The sequence below is a fragment of the Panthera uncia genome, chromosome F1 (genome assembly GCF_023721935.1).
Source record: "Panthera uncia isolate 11264 chromosome F1, Puncia_PCG_1.0, whole genome shotgun sequence".
Classification (NCBI taxonomy): domain Eukaryota; kingdom Metazoa; phylum Chordata; class Mammalia; order Carnivora; family Felidae; genus Panthera; species Panthera uncia.
The window spans coordinates 55,835,983-55,853,472 of NC_064813.1; the positions used below are offsets into that span (position 1 = coordinate 55,835,983).

Here is a 17,490-nt window from a genome sequence, read left to right on the forward strand (position 1 = left end):
GGGGGGGGGGGGGGGGGGGGGGGGGGGGGGGGGGGGGGGATGTGGTGCCAGGTGGCAGCAGGAAGCCCCTGCCTCTGAGAAGAGGCAGCCGACACAGTCTTCCATCTCAGGGGGGCCCCTTCCACCGGCCACAGGCCCCTCTCTTCCAAATAGAGGGAACAGCACCAGCCGCAGAAGGGAAGGCCACAATGCCTCCAACAACATCGCTGTAGTGGATGTGGGCCCGCTGGGACACCTATGTCTTCTATATTCCGGAAAAGTCTTGCTGAGAACCACCCCTGATGTTATTTCAGAAGACAGACACTAAGAAGAAATGATGTGTCTGCGGCGCTGAAACCTACCTCTATAGACACTTAAACATGTAACAGGTAAACACTGCAGGAATTCTCTGGCAAGAAGGTGATACTGGTCTCCATCTGTCCAGAGTACTTTAATCTCCTCAAATCCATTTTTCCTCGCATTGCTAAGCAGAGACCACATTGCATCACAGCTGGGATTTCCTACCATATTACTGACATATTACTATTCCAAGGATTCCAAAACAATGCATTCTCCCCTTCTTCCTTGGTCAAAGAGATTTTACCTTTCTCAGGCTGACAATGTGCCTAGATATTTTCAAGTCTCCCTTATAGTTAGGTATGACTATGTGACTAAGTCCTGACTAATGCACTGTGGAAAAAGCCTGGCAGGGAATCATCTTCAAAGTGGACTGACTCAGTTGGAAGTTCTTCCTCTTCCTTTCTTCCTTCATGGAACTCAGACAAGAAGACTGGAGCTCCAGTAGTCATTTGAACCATGAAATAACCTTGAGTAGGGAAGCTACATAAAAGGCGACTGGGCTCCTGAGGTTGTCATGGGCATATCATTACAATCCCGAACTTGAGTCGTTTATTAGCAACTAACTACAACTCCTAACTGACATTTTACCAAGAAACTGACCCCAGCATATGGATATGGAAGTCAGATAAGCAAAAATTATTTTGCCGTCTTTAGTTTGAAAGACTTAGCATTCTAGATTTGAAGAGAACATTTGACTTAAGCGTGACCTTGTGAAGTGGAATGAATATAACAGGAGCAAGAAACTGACTTGAGGAATTTGACAAGGACAGAATTGAAAAGGACATAAGGAAGAAATTAAAAGCGTATAAACTGATCAAACTTAAAGTTAACAGACCAACTGGACTGGATCAAGTGTGGCTGATGGGAGTTCTTGTTAAAAAAAAAAGAAAGCAAGCAAGCATACGCGTAATGCATTAAGCAGTGTTGTTAATTAGAAGCTGAAGGATGAGAATACTGCTCAACTATAGGGGTAAAAAGCAAATTAACTTTTTTCTAGATTTTTATAAGGAAGTACCTTTCCACATGCGTATTGCAATTCCTCTAGCTACATCCAATAAAATAACTCTGCCAAAATCATCCGTTACTGCTGCCAGCGTGTTACATGGAGACAGACATATACTTTCACCATGGCGTCTAGAATCTGGAAGTCCAAATCTGATATTTAAAAGAAAATAAAAAGCTCAAATCAAATTCCAATCTAGAAAAAGTTAACAGAATAATGAAATGTGTAAATAAAATAGGCAAAATCTGCTTTTAGGTAAAGAAATATAAACTTTGCACGGATTCATGGTGAATTTATTAACTAATCGTACCAGACATTTTGCAACACAAAATGCATAAGAAGAAGTTTCTTCCATTATAAAATAAAAACAGGTAAGTTTTATTTCATAGATTTTCCACCTAAGTATCCATAATCTTATATTTTTTGAGAATATCAAGTATAACTATCTTTTCTTGATGAAGTGTTATATCAGAGGAAACAGTACCCTCATGACCAATTTTAGAATACTACGCTTCTATACAAGCATATTTCATCTGTCCTAAGTTCATTTTTTTTAAATATTTATTTTGAGAGAGAGCATACAAACATTCAAGCAGGGAAGGGGGAGGGGGACAGGGAGAGGGAGAGAGGTGGGGGAGAGGGAGAGAGGTGGGGGGGAGGGAGAAAGGAGGGGGGGGGAGGGAGGGAGGGAGAATCCCAAGCAGGTCTCAATCTGTCAGCATAGAGTCCCATGAGGGGCTTGAACTCACGAACCGTGAGATCATGACCTGGGCTAAAATCAAGAGCTGGACGCTTAACCGACTGAGCCATCCAGGTGCCCCTTAAGTTTGTATTTCTAACCTCTACTTTCTGCTAGATATCATAACCTACTGGCACCAACAAATCTGCCTGAAGAACTCTCCCTCTTCTAAATAACTATATTTTTATTATTATTTTTTTTTTAATGTTTATTTTTGAGGAGAGAGAAACAGAGCACAAACAGGTGAGGGGCAGAGAGAGAGAGGGAGACACAGAATCGGAAGCAAGCTCCAGGCTCTGAGCTGTCAGCACCAAGCCCAATGCAGGGTTCGAACTCACAAGCTGTGAGGTCATGATCTGAGCTGAAGTCAGATGCTCAACCACCTAAGCCACTCAGGTGCCCCTAAATAATTACCTTTAAACTGTTCTTGGTCTATAACCAATCTTACTAGAACTGCAAGATAAAAGTAAAGAGGTACTACAAAAGGACCAAGTGCACTCACTTTGAGAAAAGCCCCTGAGACAAAGTGTCCAAATTCTGTTACATCTGTGGGCAGGCAGAGGGCAGCTTGGCTTACTTCTTGATTCTTAAGTGAATTTAGAAAATGTGAGGTGTTACAGTATTTTAAAATAATATGAAACAACCTTAGAGGATAATCTTCAATAAATTTTAATAACAGTTCGTTATATCTCTTTAGTTAAAGAATATCTACAAGGGGGGGGTGAATTCTGTTTCCCTTCATGGTAGTATTTTATATTAGGTAACACAAACGATTTAAAAACAAAATCAAGCAAAAATCACGCCCTCTCCCTGCACAATCTGACAAATACACTATCCTACAGCACCAGTGAAGTCAACAAAAAAGGACAAGCCTGCATTCCTCAGAGTGCCTGAATGCACAGACTCCTCGTTTTTGTTTTTTTTAAAGAAGTTACTAAGCACTTTTTAAGTTTACACAGTTGATTGACAAACTAAACTTTCTTTAAAAAACTGTAACCACTATCTGGGATGCCTGGGTGGCTCAGGTGGTTGAGCATCTGACTCTTGATTTCAACTCAGATCATGATCTCACAGTTTGTGGGATCGAGCCCCATGTTAAGCTCCACACTGCCGGCACAGACGCGCTGCTCTCTCTCTCTCTCTCTCTCTCTCTCTCTCTGTCCCTCCCCCATGCAGGCATGCTCTCTCTCTCTCTCAAATAAATAAATAAACCTAACAAAAAACTCAACAGCTATCACAGAACTAATTTTCCTAAAACTTAAGCTAAGGTTCTAGGTGTTTGCAAGAAAGCACACTCCACAAACACACACTGAGCGCCTACTGTATGACAGGGAGACAGCTGTGGACAAAACACATGACAATCACCTTCCTCGTGGAGTTTATATTCCGACAGAAAAAGTCTCACATTAATGACTTTCAGAAGGTCCACAAACTCATGAGATCAACAAATCAACCAAACTCATAGAAAGACCATCGTGGCGCCTGGGCGGCTCAGTCGGTTAAACATCCGACTTCGGCTCAGGCGACGATCTCATGGTTTGTGAGTTCGAGCTCCACATCGGGCTCTGTGCTGACAGCTCGGAGCCTGGAGCCTGCTTCGAATTCTGTGTCTCCCTCTCCCTCTGCCCTGCTCATGCTCTCTCCCTTTCTCTCTCAAAAATAAATAAAACATAAAAAAAAAATTTTTTTTTAAAGGCCATACATTTCACGGTACATTTTCACAAACACACAACAGGAGACGAGCACGGCCAACTTGCCTTACAGCTAACGGGGCAGCGGGCTCCACCTTCGGCTTCTGCTTCGGCACCACCTCTTCCTCGTGCTTACTTTTCCAACCGAGCCAACCACTGACCGGAAAGAGAATTTAGAATAAAACCAGGGCTTCCAACGTTCTAATGTGCAGATTATCAAAACAGATGTGAAAACCAAGCGAGATACAAATTAGATCATCTTGCAGTCAAGCGTTCCGTAATTACCTGGCAGCGTTAAATAAAGCCGAAGTGAGCTTACTTGCAACAGCCAGGGCAACATGAGATAATAATGGTTGCGTGCTTCCCTGAAAAACAAGACATTTGAAAGAGAACAGGGAATAGCTGACAACCAAAATATACTTTCTAAACAAGGCTTACTTTTAAAGAGTTTGAAAGGCTGTAAAGCCTGGACCATCAAAAATAGCATCTTTCAGAGAGTGCAATAAACATGATTTTAGGAAGTAGGAATATAATCAGAAGTTTTAACTCTACAGTTTAAAAGTAAAATCACCAGCAGTCCATTTTATCTTCAGGATTAGCCTCCTTAAACTGTAATTTAATTTAAAAAGTTTAACTAGGACGTTAACATGGCATTATTCTAGCAAGGCTGTGGATCTCCTGTCTACCCACAACTGGCTCCCGTCCCTCTTTTTTTTTTTTTTTTTTTTTAATGTATATTTTTATTAAAGTAAAAAGATAGTTTGGACAATTCTAAGAAGGCTGTTTTATAAGCGAGAAATAAGAGCCACCAAGTCCAGCACCTAACTTTCCCCTATTTTTAGGAACCAATTTTCACCACTTCTATCCGCCACAGCGGGTAACTTTACAATTCCTGATTTACTGCAGTCTCTGGTGGGCTAGAAGTAACCCTGAGACGCTGATTAGTGCACCAGTGTTTAAAGACAAATCAACCGTTCAGGAAGTTGGGGGAGCTGAAATGGAGAAATGTGTTGGTTTTACGCTGACTTTAGTACCTTTTCAGTTCACCTAAAGAATCTAGAAGGAAGTCAGTGGGGACTAATTTTAGCTTAAATTGAAAACTTAGAAATGTAAACTGCCTAATCTTTCTAAGGCTAACTTACAATATCCAATTTGCAGACAAGGTGAAAAACCGAGAGAGGCCTTACCCGTGATCAGTGACAAAACTCTTACCTCTAAAGCATAGAAGAAGCCAGTGAATGGATTGGACCCGACAGTGATGTACTGAGACATGGCAGGTGGGCTGTTTTTAATTGCTGCATTAAATCCACCTACATTGGAAGCAGTCTTCATTTGATCAAACGGGGACAGAGTCATAATACCTAATGACGAAACAAGAGCAACAACACGTGAGCTAAATGCACTGAAATGACACTGTCACTTCAGGCCATTACATTTTCGATTCCATTCAAAGATGCAAACTGCTTACTTTTATATAACAGATAAAAGTCATTTTTAAATGACTGTAAAACCAATGTCATAAAATATTAAAAGTGTCACCTATTTCTCTAAGCCGTAAAATACTACAAAATTTCAATATTAACTTTTTGACACATACAAATTCAGACAGTACAAAAGGTATCCAGTCTGCCCAGATCTCCAGGCATCAGTCAGTTCCTAGAGGCAACAAGTGAAACCGTGTCTTATGCCGCCTTCAGGAGATGTTGTACAACAGATGACAGCACACCAAGTAAAAGGATGTGTGTCTTACTCGTTTATTTCATAAAAACATCAAAGAGACGTGCCACGTTCTTCTCAGTCACCCAGAACATTCCACGACGGCCATACCGTAACTGATTTGACCTCTGATGGATATTTAGGTTGTTTCCCATCTTTGCCGCTACCAGTAACGCTGTGATAAAGATCTCTGATATGTCTTCGGACACCTATGTACGTCTATCAGTACGGAAAATTCTTACAGACAGAAATTCTCAAAGGGGATCACATTTTTAAACATTTTATTACATACTATTACACTGCATTCCATAGAGGTGGTGTTAATTTACACGGCCACCAAAAAGATGAGAGCATCTGTGCTCTGTATCCTACCCCTCCCAACACAGCAAAAAACAAAACACTTTCAAACCTTTACTCTGTAGTCCAGAAATCCCCAACCTTTTCGAAGGAAGAGTTAACTTTTTGTTTCCCCAAGGCTCTAAGAGTAAAAGCAGACAGACTGCTGACACCCACATGCTTGTCTGGAGTAGCAAAGGAAAAACCAAGGCCATGTAAATTCACCTGGGGGCAGGGAGAGAGAGATGGGAGCAGCAGGTGGTGGAGGAAGCTGAGAGATCCAGGAAGTAAAGATGTGCTGCTAAGATTCAACCTATGTGGACTCAGGCACAGATGCGGTACCTGGGTATTCACATGGTCCGTGAAGATACTCAGCTGGAAAGTTCTAAACTCAAATACAGTGTAGATTGGAACAGGAGTTACCCTAATTTTCACATACAGGTATTGCCTCGACTTGACCTGCAAATGGTCAAAAAACACGATGTTCCTGAAGAAGAGTCCTGGGAAAGGAAATACTTTTAGGGAGAGCCTGAGCAGGCCATTTGCTGGACTGAGGGATTGAAATGATCAAATAATTGTCAAAGTTGGACTATTCTGAAAGAGAACACCTGTCCCACCTTCATGAATAAATTCATGATTCAATATACAAAATGTTTTTACTATGTGATAAAAATCTGCCTAACTTTGGCCTGACACTACCAGAATGAAATCAAAGGGTGGACTGTGTGACATATAAATTGAAATTTAAGTTTTGGTTTTTAAAAAAAAATTTTTTTTTAACGTTTAGTTATTTTTGAGACAGAGAGAGACAGAGCATGAACAGGGGAGGGTCAGAGAGAGAGGGGGAGACACAGAATCGGAAGCAGGCTCCAGGCTCTGAGCCATCAGCCCAGAGCCCGACGCGGGGCTCGAACTCACAGACCGCGAGATGGTGACCTGAGCTGAAGTCGGACGCTTAACTGACTGAGCCACCCAGGTGCCCCTGAAATTTAAGTTTTAAAATAACCTCTCTCGGGGCGCACGGGTGGCTCAGTCAGTTAAGTGTCCAACTCTTGATTTCAGCTCAGATCATGATCCCCATGTCGTGGGATGGAGCCCCATGCTGGGCTCTGCACTGGCAGCGAGAAGCCTGCTTGAGATTCCCTCTCCCTCTCTCGGCCCCTACACTAAATGCACCTGCTCTCTCTCCCCCAGGATAAATTTAAAAAAATTTTTTAAATAACTTCTCCCTATACTCCAATAGGCACTCCTCTCCCACAGCCTACGAACCGCTGACTGCATCCCTGAGGTCTTAGTGTGCTGTCCTGCTCTCTGTACTGCGGCAAAGTGGCGAAATTGAGAGACCCGTGGTCTGTTGAGTCACCAATCTGAGCATTATTTTTCATTGATTTAAGGTAAATGAAGATACAGCTTATTGGCAGCCCTTCTTCTCCCCATATCCTTTCAATATATAAATATTTCGATTTCTTATTAAATATACACTGCTTTCATTATTAGGAATGAGGTGAATATTGCTGCTGAGACAAGCTGCCTACTATAAGTGTATTTCCTTAGATGTGAATTTTTTGTGTCTTTCCTGAACATCTTATCTGAGGCCTTGCCACACTTTGAAACTTAGTATAAATATTAATATAATTTATATTATAAAAATTACAATTTACAGTTAAAATACATATTAAAATCTATTTATGTAAATATAATACTATTTTGAAATATAATTTATGATTAAATGTTAACCCACTATTATTTTAAATATTATTAAAATATAAATATTAATTTAACTCTTAATATAAATTTCCATAAAGTCAAACTCGGATAATTTTCTAGGTCTGTTATAGTGGCTAAAGAAGACCTCTTTAACAAAATAATATCTGGGCAGAGACCTAAATGAGGTGAGAGAGCGAGCGAGCCATGGCTAGCTGGGTAGAATTTTCCAGGCAGAAGGAGCCACAATCACAAATGCTCTCAAGCAGGAGGCCTCCTGGTGTATCTGAGGAACAGCTAGGAGATGTGGTCAAACACACGGGGTGGGGGCGGGGGGGGGGGGGGGGGTACTAAAGAAGATAAGGTAAAAGACAAAAGACACACCATAAACCAGGCAATGTCAGGCCTTGTATGCCACTATAAGGCCTTTGGATTTTATTAGGAATAAGACAGGAAGCCACTATAAAAATAACATTTTGCACAGAAGAGTGACAAAAACATGACTTACATTTCAAAAGGCTATTAGCTGCTAACTGGCAAACAGATTTTAGAGAGGGAAGAAAGGAAGCAGAAAGACCAGTTAGAATGGTTTTTTCCTCAATCGTTCAGGCAAGAGATGATGGTGGCTTAGACCACGGTGCTCACAATGATGGAGATGAGCGGTGGTCAGAAAGGGTCTGCTGTGCAGGAAGAGGGGGGGGGGGGGGGGGTAGTTGCTGGATGAAAAACCTGAGAGGAGGGGTCAAGGATGACTCAGAATCTTCGGGTGTGAGCAACAGAAGAGATGATAAGAAAAAAGGAGAAACAAGTTTGGGGGAGGAAATAAAAAATTCCGATTTGGATATGTTAAGTTTGGATACCCTGGTGGAAAATGAATTTTATAGAAATGAATTTTAAGGAAGAGGTCAAGACTGAACATAAAAAATGGAGATGCTGTGATCCAGTTTCTTGGCTCTTGTGTTTCTAATTTCTGAAAATAGAGGTGGAAAAGTTTCTTCTTCAACCTACCCCAATCTGGCTTTCCTCCTCACTGCTCCACCTAAAGTGCTCACATCAGACTCAAGGAAGAGCTCTACGTTGCCAAATCTGATGGACCTTTTCCCTTCCTGAATTCTATGAAGCATCCCACAGTCAACCACCCCCTCTCAAATTTGTGTCAATAACTTGGACTTCTTCCCTAAACTTCAGATGCATATCTAGCTGCCTACTTGACACCTCCATTTGAATGTGTAATTGTGTCAGAAGTTAACCTGTAAGAAACCTAACTCTTGATCTGTCCACCTCAAACCTCTTCCTTCTCCATATTTCTCATTTCAGTAAACAGATCATCCACTCAACTTGCTCAAATTAAAAAAAATCAGATATCCCTGAGTCCTTCCTTTCTCTCATTTCTCAAATCCACCCCTTACCAGTTACAAAAATATCTCAATCTGTCCACCCTCTCCAGCTCCACGGCTTCCTCCCCAGGCAAGGCCGCCATTCTCCCTTATTGCAACAAACTCCTTACTGGTCTCCCTGCTTTTACTTTTTATTTCACAAGCCTCTAAGCAGCAGTCAGGATAATTTTAAATGCCCCGTAGCTAGACACCATCAGTGACATCCCCTGTATTTAGAGAGAATCCAACCTCCTTACCCTATGTGATCTGTCCCCAGTCTCCATCTCCAACCCTACCTTGTCCTGTCCCCCCCCCCTTTTTTTTAATACAAAGAGAGAAAGAATGAGAACGTTAAGCAGGTTCCATGCCCGGCACAGAGCCCAACAGAGTCCATATGGGGCTTGATCGCACAACCACGAGATTACGACCTGTGTCAAAATCAAGAGTCAGACGCTTAACAGAATGAGCCACCCAGGCGCCCCTCCCCTTACTCTTTACAATCGACTCACAGGGACCCTCCTCTGCCTGGAATGCTCTTCCTACACCCCTTCACATAGCTGGCTGCTCTTCCCCCCCGATGTCCCGTCTGAACGTCACTTCTCTGGAGAGCCTTATCTTCACCAGTCTACCTGAAGTGGCCTCTTCCTTTCACTCTCCATCATAACCCTCTGCTTATTTTCCTCATGATGCAGGCTAACATTGTGATATGACCATAGTTATTCATTTGGCTTAACTGTCCATCGTGTATCTCCCTATCACAGAATGTAAGCGTCATCAGGACGGGGTTCCGTCTGCCTTCTATTTCTAGCTCCAATATTAGCACCTAGGACATACCAGGTGTTCACTTATTTGTTGGATGAATTCATCAGAACTTCAACATAAAGATATACATGCAAAATAAAGTCCGTTGTACCTTTTTTATTTTCCCATCATTTTGTAGGCTGGGAGATAAATGAATAGAATAATATTTTCTATCCAATCATTTTTCCTAGCCCGTTTCAATGTTCCAAAGTTCAATTAACAGAACAGGGAAGACACCCTGAACCGAACTCAACACTTTGGAATTTTGCAGCATGTTTACGTTATTAGCAAAACAGTAAAGACACACTGAATGTCTACAAGAAAATGCTTCATTGCAGAGTACTCCTCATGAGAAGGACGCAGCAACAAGCCACGGGATGCGTGTGTCAGGGATCTTCTGTCTGACCCTGCAGACTCACACTCCTGCCTTCTCTCCCCGCCCACTCCCAGGGCACAGTGTGTGTAGATTAGGCTGACATCCGCCTGGCTTCAGACAACGGGAAGCCTCATCAGGACATCAAAGACAGAAAGGAAAGTGAAGTCAGGACACCTACTTCCCTGTGACACGTGAAAAAAAAGCCATCCTGCGCCTAAGATGCTGATTCTACTCACTACCTCCAAGTTCTGGAACTGTCCAGGCCCTCGCCCCCTGTGGCCTAGCAGTGGCGAACAGCTGGGCTGCTACGAGGCCCCGAGATGCTGTACCATCCCTGGTGGTTCTCCTGCACCACATCTTTCCAAATGTTCCTCTGTAAATAAAACACGTTTCAGCTGTCCTATTTCAGGGGTGCCATCTGTTTTCTATCAGGACCCCGATTAAATGTGTATTTAGCAAAACTGATTGAAAGGCTCTTTACAATATGTTGATTAGAAAAGGGCTGTAATATGGTTGGTATGATGTAATCCTATTTATGAAAACCTATTTCTATCACCATATACATATTACACATGCATTTCACACACAAGTCTGTACAGATGTTTACCAAAATGCCAATGGTGAGTATCTCTGGATGGTATAGGGTTTAAGGGGATATTTTTTTCTTTTCCTCTTTATATGCTTATATACTATTTGAATTTAACAAGCATATAACATGTTGGTAAACAGAAAACAATACACATTTTTTAAATAGTATTTTCTCCTCCACTCCATTTCTACTACCTTAATTCAGAAACTCATTACTTCTTACCAAGAAGTATCCTTCCTGCACCTAGTTTCTAGTCTTGACCCCCACATTACAGTCACTAAAAACTACCAAAGCGATTCTTCTAACAGGCTAAGTGATAATACCATTGTTTCGCTCAGAATTCTCCAGTGGCTCTCAGTGTTGCTGGGAGAAGACCTAAATTCCTCCGCATAGCACACTAGGCTCTTCAAAATCTGACTCCTATTTACATGTCTGCCTGCCAGTTCTCCTTGTGCCCATTATTTTTACAGCACGCGGTGCACTTCCCCCCTCACGCCTAGCACACGTTGGCTAGGATGCCGCCTCTGTGCTGCTGCTTCTGATCAAGTCCCACTCATTCTTCCAATTTCAGACTGAAGTCCGCCACTGCTCCCTACCTCCCTCAGCGCCAGGGGTTCTCCTCCGCCTCCCGCCCCAGCTGGCGCACTTGGGGACTGCAGCTGTTTCCACAAGGTTCTTCCAGCTAGCCTCACGCTTCCCTGATGAGACCAAGCCTTCTCACCTCTGTCTTTTTCGTCTGTGTTCCCAGTGCCTAACACAGTGAGTCTTCAATTATGCTCGCAAGGAGAAATCTGCTTTTACCTATACTCTGCTGGTCTAAAGGTTACATTTTTAGAAGACTGAGCTATATGGTGATTATATGAATTAAACTTGTCTGCAAAAAAAAAAAAAAAAAAAAATGAAGTCAAATAGGGAAAGACCTAAAGCTGAACAATACTGCTGCTGAAGATGTAATTATTAAAACTGCTATCGCTTCTTAAACTTATAAACCTACAATGATCCGTAAGTCTGGAGTAACTTCCAAATGTCTCACTAAAGACAATGCATTTCCTTTCGCCTAAGAATAAATGGACATTTCTAATAAATGAGATACATCAATTAAAAAGCAAAAGAAGTAAATTCCATAAGAATTTGAATGAGTAAGGCTTACCAATACTAGCATGATCAATAATAGTGTCGATATCTTGTAGACCCCATTTTTTATAAGCTAACGGTGGTGGCTGTATGTTCTCATTGCCTGATGCCGCAGCTGTTAAAGACAAAAATTAAACAATCCAAACTTAACTATAATGGATGAAGCGAAGTTTTACAAAAAAAAACCTTTAAAAATATAATAACTCGATTACTTTAAAATTTCAATAATAATAATGAGGCAAGGCAACATAAACAAGGCTAAAGTGAACTTTATTCATGCCAAGACAGTATATGTAAAACGCAAACATTAAAAGAGCAAGTTGACCGTCACAAGAGATTTTGGAACATTCACGTAATTGGAAGAAGGCTGTTAAAAACTCTAGACTATTACTAAACTTTAAGGCGAATTCAAACTGCAGTTGAAGACAAAGAAACAATCTCTCCCTGCTGAGAAATAGTGGATAAAATCCTGAGAATGGCAACTAGTGCCTTAACTTGGTGAAAAATTAAAACTCAATGACATGCCCGTAAGAGCACACATATAGCAAGGCCTCGAAGACAACAGCCTAGGCCAGTCTTGATAGAAAGATATGTAACCAGCAATAGCATCACCAGAAAGAATAAAATGCCTGTATCTGCTCAGTATTTCCACCAAGTGAGCGAGTAATGAACAGAAAAGCAATAGTTACACCTCTTGCCATAGGTTTAGGCACAAGGTCCTATTTATCAGTAAAGTTTCATGCTACATATTAGAATACAGCTGGATTCTGGTTGTTTATTCTGGGAAGTGAAGTACTTTAATAAGGGAAAAACAGATTCCTCTAAGCACTTCAGATTTTGATAGTAAGGCCAAGAAAAGAGAATTTTCCTACATGCCGAAATAAAAAGACACAACAATTTGTCAGAATTCTTTTCAGAGCAGCTTACTTTAGGTGGGCACTTAGTGGCTTTCTTACTTCCTAGGAGACCAATGGCTTTATGGTCTTAAACACAAAAGATAAACAGGAACTCAACAATAATAAAAATTAAATGGCTGACAATACCAATAATCATCTATTTCTAGTTTATTTCACCGGCTGAATTCTTACCTGCAGAAAACTGCCAGTCTCTTTAGGTATATATACTAATGACTATTTTAAATGACCCCAAGATAATGATGCTTATTATGCCTAAATTTAAATAATTTAAAAGATTATGAAAATAGCCATAAAAATTCCAACAAGTTCTGACTGAATAGAAAAGCAGGTACCATTAAAGACGTACATAACCAAAACCTCCTAATTTTACCAATTCATCAACCTGCAAACAAGACAAACTTGGTTTTAGGGCCATTATAAGCCCCACTACCCAAGCCCAGAAGAAAAGGAGGAAGTCTAGCACTGGTGTTTTCACTGAGTTTAAGGCTTTTCTAAAAGTGGGGTCTTAAAATTGATGGTATGTTTCTCGCTGGCGGCATTTTTGCAGGTACTACTGCATCTATAAACAATGGCATCTTGAATTTGATGGACACAACTCTGCTCTTCATCCTCTTCCCAAGAATGTAAACTGAGCAGTACGAGAAAGAACTCTTGATTATTTGTGCACTTTTCACCCCCAAGTCTGGAAATAATGTAGTTGCCCATATACACATCGTTCAGGCATTTAACTTCTCCATTCAGAAGCTTTCCGGGTTAGCAAAGAGAAGCCAATGTGGACTCCCTGTTGGGCCTTGCCCACGGGTGGGTGGGGCGGGGTGGGGAATAAAATCTCCCCTGCACACAGTGGTATCCTTACCCTCGGTGAGAATGGAAGCAATGCAGAATCACAAGATTCTAGTAACCAGCCCAACAGCTGCTGAAATAGTGAGAACTTGGTTCCTCGGCTAGATGCAATGAAATTTCCCACCCCAATACATAGCGTTGATTACTAGTCCTTGCCTTTATCTTACTGAGCCATCTACCCAACAATGCACTCCCATTTTTACAGTCACAGGGTCTTTGTTGTAAATCTAGTACAGGCGGCCTTTTTAATTTAGAGGACATACTTAATTCTCTAAATGGGTTAAATTAAATGAGAAGTTAGAAGTCAGATACGGCATGCCAAAAATTACCTTTTGCTACCTGATTTCGACAAGCACGAAGAGACTGAAAAAGGCTAAATCCATCAATAGTCACAATGGCAGCTGGATATAAGATACTCAACTCTTCATTCTATTAAAGAAATAAGAAAATAATACATCTCATCATTACCAAATAAGCATGTCTACTTTTTGTATTATAGTTGAATGTCAGGATTAATGAAAAATAGAAAATACTATAACTAAGTTAAGTGTCAACCACCCAACACACAAAACACCATCAAGCAGAAGAAAAGTAAAAATAAATGGAAAATTAAATTCAGAATGCCTTTTGGCCAAGGACCTACAATTCTTCTCAAACAAGAGCTTTTGTAAATGATATCTAATGCATTCAGGGTAGGTGGTGAGATTAACCAAAAAATGTACACATTGCATTAAACTGAAATATAGTCATTGTGCAAATACAACAATATATAAAAGAAGAAGAAGGAAAAAAAAGAAACTCACCTGATATCCCAGACATGTCTCAATACACATCCTTATACGCTTTGGGTGAGGTTATACTATATACAGTATAACATGTTTTTTATTACTCAATATGTCAATGATATTTTTCCATTCCAGTAAGCGAGCAAATCATTTTTTATTGTGGCTAAAGCAGTAGGTAGCATATGTATCAAAATTTAGTTAACTAGTTCTTAGTGATAGAAATTTTGTTTGGGAGACCTAGAAACCACCCTCCTGACTGAGGCCCTCCAACAGCTTCCTTCTGCACTCTGGGATACAGCCTGCCTCCTTAACCAGGCCTGGAGGACGGCGCACCTATCATCTCACCTCTCTCTCCCCTTGCTCCCTGAACAAAGGCCATTGCCATCTCAGTGCTTTGAACAGGCCTAGACCTTACCTCCCAGGTCATCACCTGCCTAATTCTTCTGATCAATCAGTTCTCAGCTCAAACGCAATTGCTCAGAGGCTGCTCCTGAGCCCCTAGAGGTCAAGCAGGTACCTCCATTCTCCTGCCTCCTTACCACCTTATCAACATGATTACTTCCTTCCTAGTACCTGTCAGACACTGGAACCATCTTTGTATCTCTAGTTGTTTATTGCTGGTCTCCCTTCGCCATCCCGACTATAAGCTCCAGGAAAGGAGGATCTCTGTGTGTCTGCTTTACCAAGGATTCTCAGTGATTAGAACTGGACGGGGCATAAAATAGGCAGTAAATAAATATTTATGAATGAATTAATACATTTTCATTATAAACACCACTTCAATAAAAATTCTTCTGTGTAGATCTTTTCACATTACTTTAGTATAAATTCCTTCAACTGGGTCTGTTGGAACATATAGTATTCTCAATTTTCATTCATATTATTAAACTGCCCTCAAGAAAGTACCTGTCAATTTACGTTCCCACCAATACATGAGTGTGTTTCTCCATTCTGTAACCAACAGTTTTGTAAATCTTGATCTTTGTCAATATAAAAGGTGAAAAATTATCCAAATGTAGTTGCTTACAGTTATTAAATTATTATTTAGATTCAAAATGTTATGTGCTTTCCGACAAATTTTATTTCTCCTTTTCAGAACTGCCTTGCCCTCTTTCCTACTGGACCAGTAGACTGTTTCCATTTTTAAAAGAGATTTATGGGCCACGAGGGATAGGAGCCAGAGGGAGGGAGCTGGCACGGGTGCTCATATGACAGATGCACAAGGCTAGGCTGTACGGCCCACTGAGCACAACAGTGGGGAAAGAGCCTTGTCACTGCCTTGGAGGAGCAAGTCAGTTATCTCCAAATCCAGACAGACCTGCTGAAGGAGACACTAATACAAATACCAATGGTCCAAAAGCTACAGAAATTATGCCGGATGACAGAGATCTTTGTGCAGAAGACCCAGAAGGAGTTCCTTTGACATTCAAGAAAGAGATCTTCTCTCTTTGGAATCTTCTCCTACAATGACCTGCTGTCACTTCCACTACACTCATTGACCCCAGAGAATTGAATCAGAGGGAATATGCTCTGTGATCCTTAATAGATCTGGGAGTACAAGAAGAAGCGAATATGTACTTTTGATATATAAATTGATATATCAGATCCAAAGATGCTTATGTAGAATATAGAGTAACAACAAAGACTTCTCTCTCCGTGTTCAATAAGAATTATTTTTCAGCCAACAGATTTTCTTGACTCGCAAACAGCAAGTATTTAAATGTTATATTTTTCTACCAACTCTAAAAAATAGTATAGACATAACCCAACTTAAAATGTTCAAAGAACCTTCATCACCTAGAGAATAGAAAAACAGAGAACAGCTCTTGAGAAGTATCTTCAATGAACACAGTATCTTCTTAGATTTCCAAGAGCTCCTTCTTTGTTTCCTTCAATGGTTTCATTTTCTTCTACTTTCTTGTGGTGAATATTAGGAAGACTTAAATTTTCAGTCTTCACTTTTATTTTCCTAGGTCCTATACCTGGAAGAATTCATTATCTATGACTTAAACCAACTTCTTCAATCTAGTCTTTGCGCCTGTATAGAAATTCTGTATGGCAAGCCATACTAGTATTTTCATTTTATTTCCTACCATCGCCTCAAACTCAACATATCTAAAACCAAACTTAACAACCTTTATTCACTGCCAAAGCAGTCCCATCTTCCTACTTTGTCAATGGCACTCTTCAGCGTGGGTATCTTAGAGACCACTCATTTTCCTCTTGACTCATCTACATTTCTAGACAATAACCAAATCCTGTCGATTGTTCCTTTAATGATTTTTGTCCTGGTCATTTTTCTCTTCTTGCAGCCATTACAGAGTCCCATCCCAACACTGCACGTCTATTACAGAGAACTTCAAAAAATCAGTTAACTAGCCTCCTTGATTCCAGACTCTCTCAACTCCAATTCCTCCTGAGGAGAGATTCCTTCAGTATCCCTTTGATATATCACTTCCTTCTCATAAATCCTTGTAGCTTTGCTCATCTCCTGAATCATTATGATTTTTACTTGGTTTTCAAATTTATGAAAAAAACTGGCCACTCTGCCTATTCGACAGTTTCTCAATATTTTCTATCATAGGTTTCTTTGTTGTCTCATGCACTGTCCTACATTTGAATCTCCCTTCATTTTTCTCCTGATTACCTAAAATACTTTCCCTTCTTTTACCATTAACTAATTAGGTTCTATAACCATTCTTCACAGCTTAATTCAAATCTCACCTCCTCAATGAAAGTTTCTTTTATTGTCCTCGTTCTAATTGAGCGCCCCTTTCTCCAAACTTGTACAGAATGTATTCTGGCCACATAAAATGGCAAATCACTAGGTACTGCTTTGCATTGATGCTTAATTCGCTCAAAGGCATTAATACGAATTAATCTAGTCTCTCTTACTAGATTAAGTTTCTTCTACAGCTCCAGTCTCCAGGCCACCTCTCATACAATTTAAGTCTACAGAGGTACACAATACACACATCTGTTCACGTGAAACCTTTTGGAAGCAGGATAGTAAAAAGGAGGAAGGCATATTTACATAGTTTTGACTATGTACACTGTGAGTCAAACAAGAGCGTATTAGTTTACACGGCTCTACAATTAATTTTTGACTGAGGCAAATTCTCACACCACCTGGGAGGCACT

The 17,490-nt window shown here is 40.6% G+C and overlaps 1 protein-coding gene and 1 non-coding gene across 5 annotated transcripts in view; both read right to left on the reverse strand.

Moving 5' to 3' along the window:
• The window catches only part of RAB3GAP2 (RAB3 GTPase activating non-catalytic protein subunit 2), a 101,536-nt gene that overhangs the window by 42,885 nt on the left and 41,161 nt on the right, over positions 1–17,490 (reverse strand). For all 4 annotated transcript variants that reach the window (XM_049634571.1, XM_049634569.1, XM_049634570.1 and 1 more), the window contains exons 8-13: positions 13,894–13,993; positions 11,821–11,919; positions 4,985–5,133; positions 4,058–4,137; positions 3,839–3,928; positions 1,355–1,494 (exon numbers count right to left, since the gene is read on the reverse strand). In XM_049634571.1, the coding sequence (XP_049490528.1) occupies positions 1,355–1,494; positions 3,839–3,928; positions 4,058–4,137; positions 4,985–5,133; positions 11,821–11,919; positions 13,894–13,993 (658 nt within the window). The remainder of the gene's footprint in view (positions 1–1,354; positions 1,495–3,838; positions 3,929–4,057; positions 4,138–4,984; positions 5,134–11,820; positions 11,920–13,893; positions 13,994–17,490) is intronic.
• LOC125926049 (small nucleolar RNA SNORA36 family) lies at positions 9,837–9,968 on the reverse strand. The gene has a single exon (XR_007458980.1). It is a non-coding gene; the product is annotated as a small nucleolar RNA SNORA36 family (small nucleolar RNA).